The sequence below is a fragment of the Athene cunicularia genome, assembly GCF_003259725.1.
Source record: "Athene cunicularia isolate RWA chromosome 1 unlocalized genomic scaffold, athCun1 chr1_part2, whole genome shotgun sequence".
Taxonomy (NCBI): domain Eukaryota; kingdom Metazoa; phylum Chordata; class Aves; order Strigiformes; family Strigidae; genus Athene; species Athene cunicularia.
The window spans coordinates 17,555,126-17,568,208 of record NW_020799092.1 but is presented as its reverse complement, the minus strand read 5'-3'; the positions used below and the strand labels follow the sequence as shown (position 1 = coordinate 17,568,208).

Here is a 13,083-nt window from a genome sequence, read left to right as displayed (position 1 = left end):
ACTGTAGAGTATTCCCATATGAATACAGCTGCTCTTGGATTGTCCGTGAGCTGCCACAGAGTGACTCAAAGCTTGTAATTGAAGTTGCAGAAAAGACACTGAAAAGTTTTACTAATTAATTTGTGTTCTTGGGTTACTTTCTCTGCAATGTAGTTCTCTTGGGTGTCGTCGACCAGCGAATTCAGGAGGAAGTGTTTCAGGCTGAGATGGAACGGAAACTAGCTCACCTGTTAAACGAGGCTTTGGTCAGAGGGCGGATATGGAGACGAGCCAGTTTTGCAGGCAGCAACATTGTGCAGGTATTAAGAGCTCAAAGTCAGAGGAAAAAATAAAGGGTAATAAATTATTGAATAAGCTAATGTTGTCTAGGTTTTGAGTTGAGAAGGATAACTCAAGCTTGTATCACGTTTAGCTGGTTCATGATGCTTGTGTTTTGCACTAAAATTATGGTTCTTCTGATACTTGTTGACTTTTAAGCTAACCATAACAAAAGGAATCAACTGAGTATTTTAACTTGTCTGACTTACATGAGGTGCCTAGCAAAAGCAGACAGGATGGTCATCTACCTCAAAAAAGTACCCTGCTGGAACAGCTACTTCACAACTCTCCATGGTGTTTTGGTGGTGCTGTAGAAATCTGAAATAGAATCATGTGCAGCTTGATGCAGCAGTACAGTAGTATATTCTACTGCTTAACTGTCTATTTGTCATGGTACTCCTGGTCATGGGGATGGCTTTCGAGTAAGAATGATTAATCATGTCAGATTTTGCACACATGGCACCTTCTGCTATCTGAATTCCAGTGCTGCTTTATAGTTTTGTTACAGGTGGAATTATTCACATAATGTCCACAAAGACTTGGATATTTAATTTTAAGTTTTAAATTCTCACATGTGTTCTTTCTATTCAGTTCACCAAAGTGAAAGCCAAAGTATTTTTTAATGTTTCATCTTCCTAAAAATTACTTTCTCAAGCTAATTAATCGACAGTTGGTTTATCTCACGGATGCCCTTCTAATTGTTCACACCTATTATCTTTATTTTAATTTAATCCTACAGTTTTTGCTACCACTTAAATTTCCAGATGTTGGTATTTTCTTACTTTTGTTTTCCTGTCTCATAAACATCTGTTTCAGTAATAAAGATTTTATTTTATTTTTCTTTTGTGCAGCTTTGAATTGCTGTAAATAGATGTCTGCTTCAGATCTTCTATTCCCAACACCTCTTACTGCACTTTGTTCTTTATGCCTCAGTCCTCCCTTTGCATATAAATTAAACAAATATTCCTTATGTTGCTAGCAAAGATACCACAGCCTATAAAATGTGTATGTGTAGATTACGTTTTAATGTTTTTACATAATAAAGCTCAGGTAATTTATTCTTACATGCACAAAATTACAAGCAGGTCCCTTCTAGCTAAAGTATAGTGATTTTGGAAAGTGAAAATACAGCGTTTTTCTTATGACTGACTGACTGTGATATAAGATGAGGTCTGCAGCTTGTGTTCCAAAGAGCAATGCTGCTCATTTATGCCAGTTAATTAGTGCAAAGAGTCTGTAAGCTGCAGTCTTTGGGCAGTGGAGGATTCTCTTAGTTATGGTCAACACATCCCACCATCCCACAGAACCCGTGCTTCTCCAGGTGCTCACAGCCCATGCTGTTAGATAGGGTTAGCAATGTAATAAAGGAGATGTGGAAGAAGGAATGCTGAAGGACATACCTTGGTGTTAGGTGTCTGTGGCAGGTGTCCTGCTTTCCTGCATGAGAATGGTAGGTACCATTAGGTACTGTAGCTGCTTGGCAGCTTGCTTTGGCAGGATATTCAGGTGTGTGGTATGTGAAGCAGCCTTAGAGGCTATTGTGTGCAGCTGAAGTGATGCACCTGGTAGTGGGTTCTGGAGTGGAGGGTGATTTCTTTCAAGGATGCTCCCCTATCAGTTGAGGATCCAGTCCATAGTAATTTGCAATAAAGCTGTTAGTTTTATGCTGATTCTATTCCTCATAGACAAGTTTATAAGCTGTGTTTGAAGTGTGTTGTATATATACATCTGTTTGTGTCTTCAGGGAGAGCTATTAATATTCTTTGTGCTTTATATTCAGTTTTCCCATGTATATTTCTTGCACACAAACCAGTGACTGCTATGATAGGCCACAATGAAGTGCAAATAAGAACAGAAACAACCAGCAACACCAAAGAGTTGGATACTTTTATTAATAGGATATGCATATATCCATGAAAGACTACATGCACATTTCACTTGTTTTGAGCCCCTGTAGACCTGAATTTTTCCTGAGGTGAAAGATATTTTTAGTGTATTGAAATGCGACATTTCTAAGCTCTGTGGAAAATGATGACTGGTGGGTTAGAAGGTGAAGCAATTATTTGTGAATGTTACTGCAGGCATATTAGTTTCCTTTCACATACTAAAAAAATAAAGTGATACCTTGTGAGGTTTAGAATTCATTTCTAAGGGCATGTGTTAGGATCTAAGAATGTTAAAAATTGCTCTTTAAGTCTAGACACTAAGAATAAGAGCTCTGGACTACCTAGGGTATCCAAATAGCTTACTTTCCCCTCCTGTTTGCCTGTCTGTGCTGTTAACAGGTGGCACTCCATGATAAAGAAGACAAAAAAAGGTGTGCAACCATTACATACAAAAAAACCTCTGAAGCCTCCACCTGGCCGTTACACATAAGTGTGTTCCATTTTCTTTGTGTGGTGCTTATATTAATGTTTTACAGCAAATCATACATATTTTCAATGTTTGTATTTCTATGCATGTATGTATGTATTTCGACTTTGAAGGCATGTATTTACCGTGGTTTGCATTGCATCTGCAGAGGCTAGGCCCTTTGCTGTATTTCATCAATAGTTTACCATAATAACTCAATTCTATTTTTTTTTAATCACAGAATCATAGAATGGTTTGGGTTGAAAGGTACCTTAAAGATCATCTAGTTCCAGGCGCCCTGCCATGGGCAGGGACACCTTCCACTAGACCAGGTTCCTCAAAACCCTGTCCAACCTAGCCTTGAACATTGCCAGGGAAGGGGTGTCCACGTCTCTGGGCAACCTGTTCCAGTGCCTCACCACCCTCACAGTAAAGAATTTCTCCCTTATATTTAAGCACAAACCATCCATCTGTCTCTCTGATTTGGTATTAGATTATTGTCCCTCCATGTTAGACAAGTTAGATACAAATTCAGGGTAGTATTTATCTAAGTGTGTATGTGTGAGTGGGTGGGACTCTAGTCAAGCCATTATTTCTTGAGTAGCGAGCGACACAGCACATTCCTAAGTGCAAGGTGTGTGCTGTTTTTGTGGGAAAATAGGAAGAATGAGAGATAAGGTCTGTGGAGTTCTGCAAAACAGTCCTCGAGAGAAGAGGAAAAGCAGGAGATACATCTGCGTAATTGTGTCAAATATTTCTTGAGAAAAGTGGAAGAGCAGGACAGTGTGGCCTCCACCTTGCTTTGCATTCCTCCTTGGTGCCACGGCAACACAAATCACTGGATCTCCATCCTGCCCTGTGTTTATTCTGGGCACCGTGTGTTAAGGAAATGTGTGTTTTGCAATTTTTTCCACTATTTTGTTTTTTTCCACACTTCCAACAGTAGTGGAAGGCCATTATAAGGTCTCCCTGGAGCCTTCTCTTCTCCAGGCTGAACAACCTCAACTCTCTCAGCCTGTCCCCACAGGGGAGGTGCTTCAACGCCCTGGTTGTATTTGTGGCCTCCTCTAGACCTGCTCCAACAAGTCCATGTCCTTCTTATGTTGGGGCACCCAGAGCTGGACATAGTACTCCAGGTGGGGTCTCACAAGAGTAGAGGGGCAGAATTACCTCCCTCAACCTGCTGGTTACACTTCTTTTGATGCAGCTCAGGGAGGATATGGTTGACTTTCTGGGCTGTGAGTGCACACTGCTGCCTCATAGTCAGTTTTCCACCCACTACTACCCCCACTTGACCTTGTTGAATTTCATTATATTTGCATAGGCCCCCGTCTCAAGCCTGTCAATGTCCCTCTGGGTGGCATCCCTTCCCTTCAGTGGGTTGATGGCACCATGCAGCTGGATGTGGTTGGCAAACTTACTGAAGATGTGCTCAGTCCCACTGTTCATGTCACCAACAAAGATGTTAAACAGCACTGGTCCCAATACTGACCTCTGAGGAGCACCTCTTGTCACTGCTCTCCATTTGGACAAGTCATTGATTGCAACTCTGATTCCTTGTCCAATTCCTTATCCACTGAGTGGACCATCCATCAAATCCATGTGTTTCCAATTTAGAGATAAGGATGTCACATGGGACGATGTCAAATGTTTTGCACAAGTGCAGGCAGATGACATCAGTTGCTCAACCTTTATCCACCAATGTTGTAACCCCTATTGTAGAAGGCCACCGAATTACTCAGGCATGATTTACCCTTAGTGAAGCTATGTTGGCTGTCATCAATCGCCTCCTTATTTTCCATGTGCGCCGGCATAGTTCCCAGGAGGATCTGCTCCATGATCTTGCTGGGCAGAGGTCAGATTGCCTGGCCTGTAATTCCCTGGGTCTTCCTCTTTTCCAGTCAGTGGGAACTTCACCAGACTGCCATGACTTCTCAAGTATGGTGGGTAGTAGCTTAGTCACTTCATCTGCCAGCTCCCTTAGGACCCACAGATGTATATTGTCAGGTACCATGGACTTGTGCATCTTCAGGTTCCTTAGAGATGGTCTTGAACCTGATCTGCTACAGGCACTGGATTTTCATTCTCCCAGCCCTCACCTTTGCCTTTTGTGTCTTGGACAGTGTGGCTGGAGCACTTGCCAGTAAAGACTGTGGCAAAAAAAGTTGTTGAGTTCCTCAGCCTTCTCCATATCCTCCGTAACCAGGTCTCCCATTTCCTTCTGCAGAGGGCCCACATTTTCCTAGTCTGTGTTTCACCACTGACATACCTACAGAAGCTTTTCTTGTTGCCCTTGATGTCCCAGTCCAGATTTAATTCTATCAGTTTTGAGGAACTAAATAGCTTAATTGTAGTTTAAAGATAAACCAGGAGGTAGTTCAAAAGCCAATTAATTTTCCTTCATTTCAGTGTGCTTGGTCTTTGAACCTAATAGAAAGCAAAAAGGTGATCCGACTAAGTAAGAAAAAGAAAAATGTTCTGATTTAAAGAGCACATTAGGAGACACTGTAGTTGCATCGTGTGTCAGGAGTAGTAGTTATGAGGGGACATAACGACTGAATTGAACTTTTCATTACGGCAGAGGTTCATTCTCGTGGTTTTCTACGAACAGCTTATGTATCTCTCCTGAGTGTGTAATCGGAGTAGAGGCCTGGCCTTGCTGGGAGGTTTTAGTTCTTAAATAGAGCCTTAGGGGACTGCTGCCTCTTCACCCTTTCCTCAGAGACACTGTGTCCCTCCAATAGCCACCCTGGGCAGAGACGTGCCCCTCTGTCAGATTGTTCCTACCTCTGACAAGCCAGTTTCTTTGCTGGCCAAGCCTTTGCAAGCCAGCAGAGGAAATTTCCTTCAGTGCCCTGGCCCTCTAAGTTCACTTCCCAGTCTCCCCAGGTCAGTGCCAGAAGGGTCTGCCACAGCGGGTAAGTGTTTGGTGCTAGGACAGCCAGTGCTGCCCTGTCCAGCTGCAGACGGAGCACTTCAGGAGGGAGCTGGCTGCCCACAAGCGGCGCTGCCCACAAGCGGCACCGCAATCTCCCCGCCTGACAGGTTCCTGTGAGAGCTTTCTCAGAGCCAGGGCAGGTTATGTGCAATGCCTGTTTCACATGTGCTTTATGTTGTGTTGTCTACTGAACCATTCAGACAACTTGATTTAATTGCCTGGACACTAAAATCCTACTTTTAAAAAGGCAGAAAGCAGAATCTTTTTTGATTATTTTTTTCCCTAAGGGGAAGAACATAGTGAAAAAAGGAAAATAATCCTTGTACATGCGTTTTGGATATTGTGTGTGTGCATGTTTGCTTGTTTCTAAGTAATGCTTGTGTCTTCAAAACCCTGAACCAGTTTACCCAGGGATTCCTTACTCCTGACGGGTTTGCTGACCAGGACATCCCACTGGCTGACTGACACTCTGCAAACGCCTTGCGAGCTTGCCCACCACCTGGATTTCCCTGCTTTAAATTATGAACTAGATTTGGTTACCAAGGCAACTCTGTTCACTGACCTATGATATTCTCTTGAAAACACTTTTTAAATTAAATTTACTGACACCTGGACACAGTTAAGCCTTTACTCTGTGGAGATTAGATGCACATCTAGTATCAACAAAGATGGTATCATTTATGTACACAGAAGTTGAATTAGTCTTTTCTTATTTTTTCTTTCCTTTTTATTTTCTGCCTCCCATGTACTGAAATTCTTGTATCTTCTCCCTCCCTATGTTATCCCTCACTGCCAAAATATAAATATAAAATGCTTAAATCCTTTCTTACACATAGGCTGCTTTGCTGGATGCCTGCAAAATACCATTTCTGCCCCTGCTTGCATTTTTAGCGGTCTCAAGGATTGAGATACTTCTGTAAATTACGAGACAAAACCAATCTGAAGCTGCACAGAGAGTATAATTTGGAGCAAAACTGCACAAAACTTAGTATACAGAAACTGTAAAAAACGGGTCCAGTGACTGTGCACCTCAATTTTATAAACAGACTTAAAAATGATTCAGATCCTGTGTGCCATTTTCTGTGTTGCAGCAAACTCATGAACTCGGAGGTTAGTTTGAAAAAGGAAAAAGTTTAGTGAATCAAAATAACAGAGGTGAAAACTGAAAGTACTGATATTGTCACAGTTGCTGTGTTTATGTACAAGTCTAGTTGTCTTGTAGTCTCGTCAAGAATACCCTGCTCAGCCATCAGCCTTCCCAGAACAGAAATCCATAACCATCTCCCCTAGGATTTGAAATTTTGTCTGCAGCTTCCTTCAGTACGGTATGAGCAGTCATACAATACTGTGTATTCAGAATTAATTATTTCAGACAAGTTTTATCTTAAAATACTGAACTTAGTTCATCAACACCAGCCTGTACCTCCACTTTCCACTGAGTTTCTTCATGCTCATTCCTGTGTTCTCTATACTGTGCCAGAATACCTCCAGCTACTTCTTCCTATCTCTACTCTGACTGTTCTCACTCATCCCTGTTCCTCAGCATATGGAGCCATACACTTGTTTTTAATTCAGTGTGGAAAATTGTATTGTTCAAGATGTGGCATCTTGCGCAGGAATCTGTCCTCCTTCCCCTCTGCCCTTTTTAAAGGCAGCTGTGGAGAAGTTCCTTTTTCAATCCCTTTGGCCAGCTTTTAGACTGTTACCCTGTGTGTATAACACACATACAATTACAGTACTTCTTGGATACTCCACAGTGCCATAAAATGTATGACAATTTAAGAATCTTCTAAATTTCTCTGATTCTGTAGCTTTCCTATACACAAGTTTCCTAAAATTAAGCAATTCATTGACTTTCAGTCCCATGTGGCCTTTCAACTCCCTCGCTCTCTGTGTGAGTTAAGTGCTACTTAAGAAAGGGTTCATCTGTGCTGAAAGCAGATATCAGTCCATACACACTGCTGCTCTGTGCACTGAGGCCAGGCTGCGGTGAAGGCAGCCCAGTTGAAGCAGAAATATGAAGCTGTGGACACTTGTTTAACTAATGATATATCTGGGTTCCGTGAAACCAGATTCAGCCTTGCAGCTGCTGAATGTGTGTTGAAACTTTATTTACTGATACTCTTTCATTACCCTCAGTCAGGAATTAGTTGCCCCTTAGCTGGTAGAAGAGCGAATAGCGTGCAGGATGAAAAACGGCATTGGTCAGTGGGTCCTGTGAACAGGTCTTGCTGTGTTTCAGAAATTTCCACATTTTTCTGCTTTTTTTGTAGCTGTTTTGTTTCTTATGTCAAATGTGACTGACATTGAACATTATTCTTTGCTTTCAGTTGATTTGGCCTAAAAGACTTGCATGACAATTGTGCTTTCTCTTTTATCCTTTTTTTTTTTTTTTTTAAATTATTTATCATATATCTTGCTATTACCACTCCTGTGAAATGCTTTTTTAGGGCAGGTTGAGTTGATGTCCCCAAAGACCAGAATATCATCCATGTTGAGCTAGAACATTCCACTGCTTTCCTTCAGTCTGATTGTTTTATTGGAAACTAGGAAAGAAAACAATATAAAGACTTGCTTTTGTAAGCCTCAGACATGCAAACATTTGTGTGTTTGCTTTACCTTAAGCCTGTGGGCAGTGTTTGAGATTCTAACTTAATATATACTTCATAGTAAAGGATAATTCATAAAACTCTGGTTTATGTGATAGAATAGCTCCTGCAATTTGTTTGGCCTAATTCTAGGATAAACTCACCATTACGTGTAAGCGGTTAAACAGAGGAGAGTTGTTATATGTAAGATTTAATTTTACAGGAATTCAAAATTGTTATGTGATCCTCATATGCAATGTAGATGTTTTGTGGCTAGAGAGTGTCTACAGGGCTTCCTCATAGCATGCATTCTTTTGATTATTAATGTCTTTAGAAGTAGGTAGGAAGAATTGCTTCCCATGGCGTCAAATACATTCCTTCCTGAAGAAAGGTGGATACCAGGGGGAGCTGTTTGGAGGGTGAAGGTGACTGTGCAGGTGCTTTAGTTGAAGAAGAGCAAACAGTTCTGTTTGAAGCTAACAGAATATTTGCCAGTGTAGCTGTTCAACATTTGGAACAACTGGAGCAAAGAGGTGTGTGTTGTGAATAAAAAACCAAAGTCAAAGTACGTATTTAGAGAAAGGAGAAGTGCAATTACACTAATCTCTTTTGATAGCTCCTACTAACTGGCAAATGCTAAAGGCAACAGAGGCTTCCAGGGTGGCATCTTTAGAATAGGGTGGCATCTTTAGAATGAAAGTAGTTCTTTTGCTTCAATACGGGATCTGTACATTGTCATGAAACAAATAGGAAAAAGAAATGAAAACTTCAGGTTCGTCGTAGAAATGTATTATACAAGGGATTGCTTCCCTCAAAATTTTAATTTCAGTTACAAAATAGGTATTTCTGTAGATTTCCCAGGGTCCTGGAGCACTTGAGTAGTGTTTGTGTAATTAGACACGATATATTATTCCAGCAATGTTGTCTTCCTCTGGAAGACTTCAACTCAGGATCTTTTGTATAAGTATTAGGTGAAAATATCCTGAATTCTAGTTTGGAATCAAATTATTATTACTGGATATTAGCTTTTTGTATCTATGCTTGCCCATGTTGACTTAAGCTCTTCTGAGATAACTAGCCTGTGTGTATGTTGCCTTTGCTCCATACAGTATTCAGGAGCACTATATGTGGGACACCTTCCCATCAGACTTCTCTGGATATTGACAATTTCCAAACTGTACCAGTTCACAACAGCATGGTTAGCGTAATAGCATATTCTTTGGTGTCACAGATAGAGGGATTTTCTTTAACAGCAATTTTATTTCTACATCATAATACAAGATGGAATCTTTTTTATGCAGTAGGGACTGCACATAGTGACAATTAAGACAGATACTGATGCCATCTTGGCAAAGCTGTTCCAAATGTCTCTTTTTAGATAAGTGTTCTTAAGGTCTAGGCCCTGCGAAGAAAAGAGGGAAAGAGGATATGGATGGAAATGTATGGGAGCCCCAGATAAATACAACTTAAAATTTAAAAGCTTTCCAATTTCTTTTCAGATTGTGAACGTCTCACGGTTAGTTGGTATTGATAACCCTGTGGAGCTGATCTATTTTGTGGAGGACCAAGATGGAGAGAGACTCAGTGCTCTGAAGTGCTCAGACCTGATGAACAGAGTTGATATCCAACAAGCTGCAATCATCCTTGGATACCGCATTGAAGGCACCGTTGCACAGCGTAAGCCCTGTTGAATCCACACTGATGCCAGCAAAGGGGAATAGGAAGGGTGACATTAGCTTTGGAGATTATGGTACTGCACAGCACCTACTGTTGCAATGTTTTGTTCTTGGGATGCTGCAGTTTTGACATTTCTGAGGAGATAAATTTTAGCAGTCTTGCAGTGGGCTATGTAGTGATGCTTTTGCTTCTTGAAGACTCTGCTGAGCTTGGAATTGGAACAGGGTCCTTAAGTGCAATCCTCACTGCATTCACTTCAGTGCTTGTGCTAGAAGAATACTGTTCTAACTAGATACCTTCTTGCTGTTTTCATCTCTTTCTGCTAGTCCAATATTTCTTTACGTCTTATCTTGCCCAGGAGCTTGCACAAAACCCATGATTGTGGTATGGGAGGACGTCAGTGTGAAATGGGTGTTTCCTTTAGCTTGTCTGGATTATCATTTCTGTGACTGAAAGATGTAGGCTAATGCTCGTTGGGGCATTTTGAAGGGTATAAGCAAAATTAGTTATTTCCTCCATTGAATATGATTGACCTTATTTTATGTGTTTGTCTACCAGTAATATATAATAAACATGATCTTTTAATAATACAAAGTAATGTGATCTTTTACTAGATACACATCAGAATAAATATGACAGGTCATATAATGAATGTACTCAGGGAGCATGATATAGAAATAATTTGCAGTAAGAACCAAGACAGAAGACCTACTCAAAATTCCATGTTATGATTAGGAAAGAAACTTGGAAGTATTTTAAAACAGTAACAGACATGTATATGATCTGCAAAATACCTCATTGATATGAATGCTTAATTACCTTTTCTGTTTTCTGTACAATATGGAGACATGAATTGCATTGTACCACAGGGTATTTTGCCAATAAAACAGGAGTGTGTCTGTTTTTTAAATTCTCTTCAGAAAGAAAAGAAAGAAAATAGTAATAATTGCACCATCTGGATGTGTTTCTAAATTTTGTCCCTCATGGGTTAAAGATAGGTCAGTAGCTCATATACATCTGCTTAGGATCTGTTAACGGACTGTAATATTGGTTAGACAGAAATGCAAAAAGTTGCAAGAATAAATTCCCTTTACAAAAATGTAAGTGTCGAACAAACTTCATGAAGTGTTTATAGCATATTCTGCATGTTAAAACTTGTTATCTTTGACACATCATTAGCAAGTTTCTTTAAGAGGTATAGAATCATAGAAATTTTTTAAATGTTTCTTCTTACTGGAAGAAACTAGATAAAAAAAGTTATTTTTATAGCAAAATGTAATGTCATAAATGAGCTGTCAGATACAAAATACAAGAATTACATTCCTTTAATCTCTAGGTTCATCATTAGCGTGGCTGTTAATAAAATGATATATAAGATTGCGTAGAAATATTCTTTTTAACTTGAAAACATCATTTGAAGAAAGTGCATCAGTATGACTAGAAATTTATTACTGCTGTGGTTTTTAGTCCCACATGTAACCACTATGCAAAATAGAGCAAACAAAAGTTTTGTTGATTCTTCCCCTTTACTTCTTACAAGCATGACTGGCTTGATTACACATCCCAGTAGTTTTGTCTTCTGTTTGGGGCTAAGGGATCTCACCCACTGACAGTGAAACAGAGAACAGAAAAAAAGTAATAAAAAATGTGGAACTATACACCTTGGGGAGGAGAGTCACAGTCAAATTGATCGTGATTATTGATGGGGAAGGTAACAAAATACATAATGTATACTTAAAGAGAAGAGGCAGCTGGTAATACTGCTTAAAGCAGGAAACAGGCAATAATGTTGGAAAGTTGGTAAGTCATTTTTCTGAACCCATTTGACTGTCAGCTCAGTTTTGGGTTACAGAATTATGTGACAGAAGTGTAGTTTCATTAGTATTTTAAGCACAGGTCTTCAGAAGGTAGGCCAGAACAATCGATACCTACCCCATGTTTCCTGAGCGTGACATACATTAACTTGTAAGTGGTATGACATTTCCTGTGATGTGCAGCTGGTTTCTGATAAATTCCTTAACTAGCATTTGCAAGAAGATAAAAATACATAACCTTGAACTGTCCTCAGTTTAAAATACGTGACCACATAAATATTGCTGTCTTCTTTTTAACTTCACAGCTGTGGAGAAGCTGAAGGAGTCCACCTCAGAGTCACAGAATAGCAACCTATGGATTATTGTTGGTGTGGCAGTCCCAGTTGCTGTGGTGCTCCTGATTGTTATTATTTTATACTGGAAACTTTGTCGAACAGACAAACTGGAGTTTCAGCCAGACACGATAAGCAACATTCAGCAGCGACAGAAGGTAAAAGGGGAATCTGTGCTGAGAGGAACTTGAGTATTCTAAGCATAAGCAAATGTGAGAGTCTAGGGAACACCTAGCATCCTTAAATAGCATCTGGAAACACAGTTTCAGAGCCTTCCAGTTTAAAAGGAAAAGGAAAAAAGTCAAGAATGCCATAATGTTTTATTTGTTCTCCTAGGTATACGATACTGCATTAGGTAGATGCATCCTTCTGAAATGTGGGCACTGAGGCTGAAAGGAACCCTTTATCACTTCATTTCAAGGCTTTGACTAGGACTGAATAAGAGGAAATGTATTGAGTGTTGAATCACTGACCTTGTTTTCTGCAGAGGGCAGAATTTTTCTTTGGAGAGCTTCTGCTAAACTATTTTGACAGCTAAACCGCACCATTTGTAATACCTCATGCTGGAACTAGAGTTTGGTAGAGCCTATTATTGGTGCTCTACATTCTGCTGGGGCCCTTGTGTCGCCATTGTGAAAGCCTGTTGCAAAACTAGAACTTCAGTTAGTGAATCTGCATGAGACTGCATGGTTGAGTGTGCTGGCCAGAGTGTTGGAGGACTGGGTTAGGCTGGTGAGAAATTCAGTAGTTTGTCATTTCCCTGCCCAAGACTATTATTTAAAAAATACGTGATACAGTATTTTCACACAGGATATATTCAGTAAAAAGGATGGAAAAGTGACCAAAGGGTTACAAATCCTACTTTTCCCTTTTACAGCTGAAGAGAACGGGTCTGTGTGTCAGAGATGCTTATTACTGACTATACCTTCAGAGGCATCATTAAAGGCAAAATAATCTGCCTGTGCTAATCCTGTGATACTGTAGTTATGTTCTTGTACTGTCACCTCGTGTTCAGTCATACAGTTTTCTCTGTAACAAGCCTTGTCTGTACACCATGCTCTCTT

General features: G+C 40.2%; 1 protein-coding gene across 5 annotated transcripts in view; it reads left to right on the top strand.

The window, feature by feature from the left end:
* KIAA1549 (KIAA1549 ortholog) overlaps window positions 1–13,083 on the top strand; it is an 81,251-nt gene that overhangs the window by 23,016 nt on the left and 45,152 nt on the right. For all 5 annotated transcript variants that reach the window (XM_026866004.1, XM_026866020.1, XM_026866012.1 and 2 more), the window contains exons 7-9: window positions 154–299; window positions 9,696–9,873; window positions 11,993–12,177. In XM_026866004.1, the coding sequence (XP_026721805.1) occupies window positions 154–299; window positions 9,696–9,873; window positions 11,993–12,177 (509 nt within the window). The remainder of the gene's footprint in view (window positions 1–153; window positions 300–9,695; window positions 9,874–11,992; window positions 12,178–13,083) is intronic.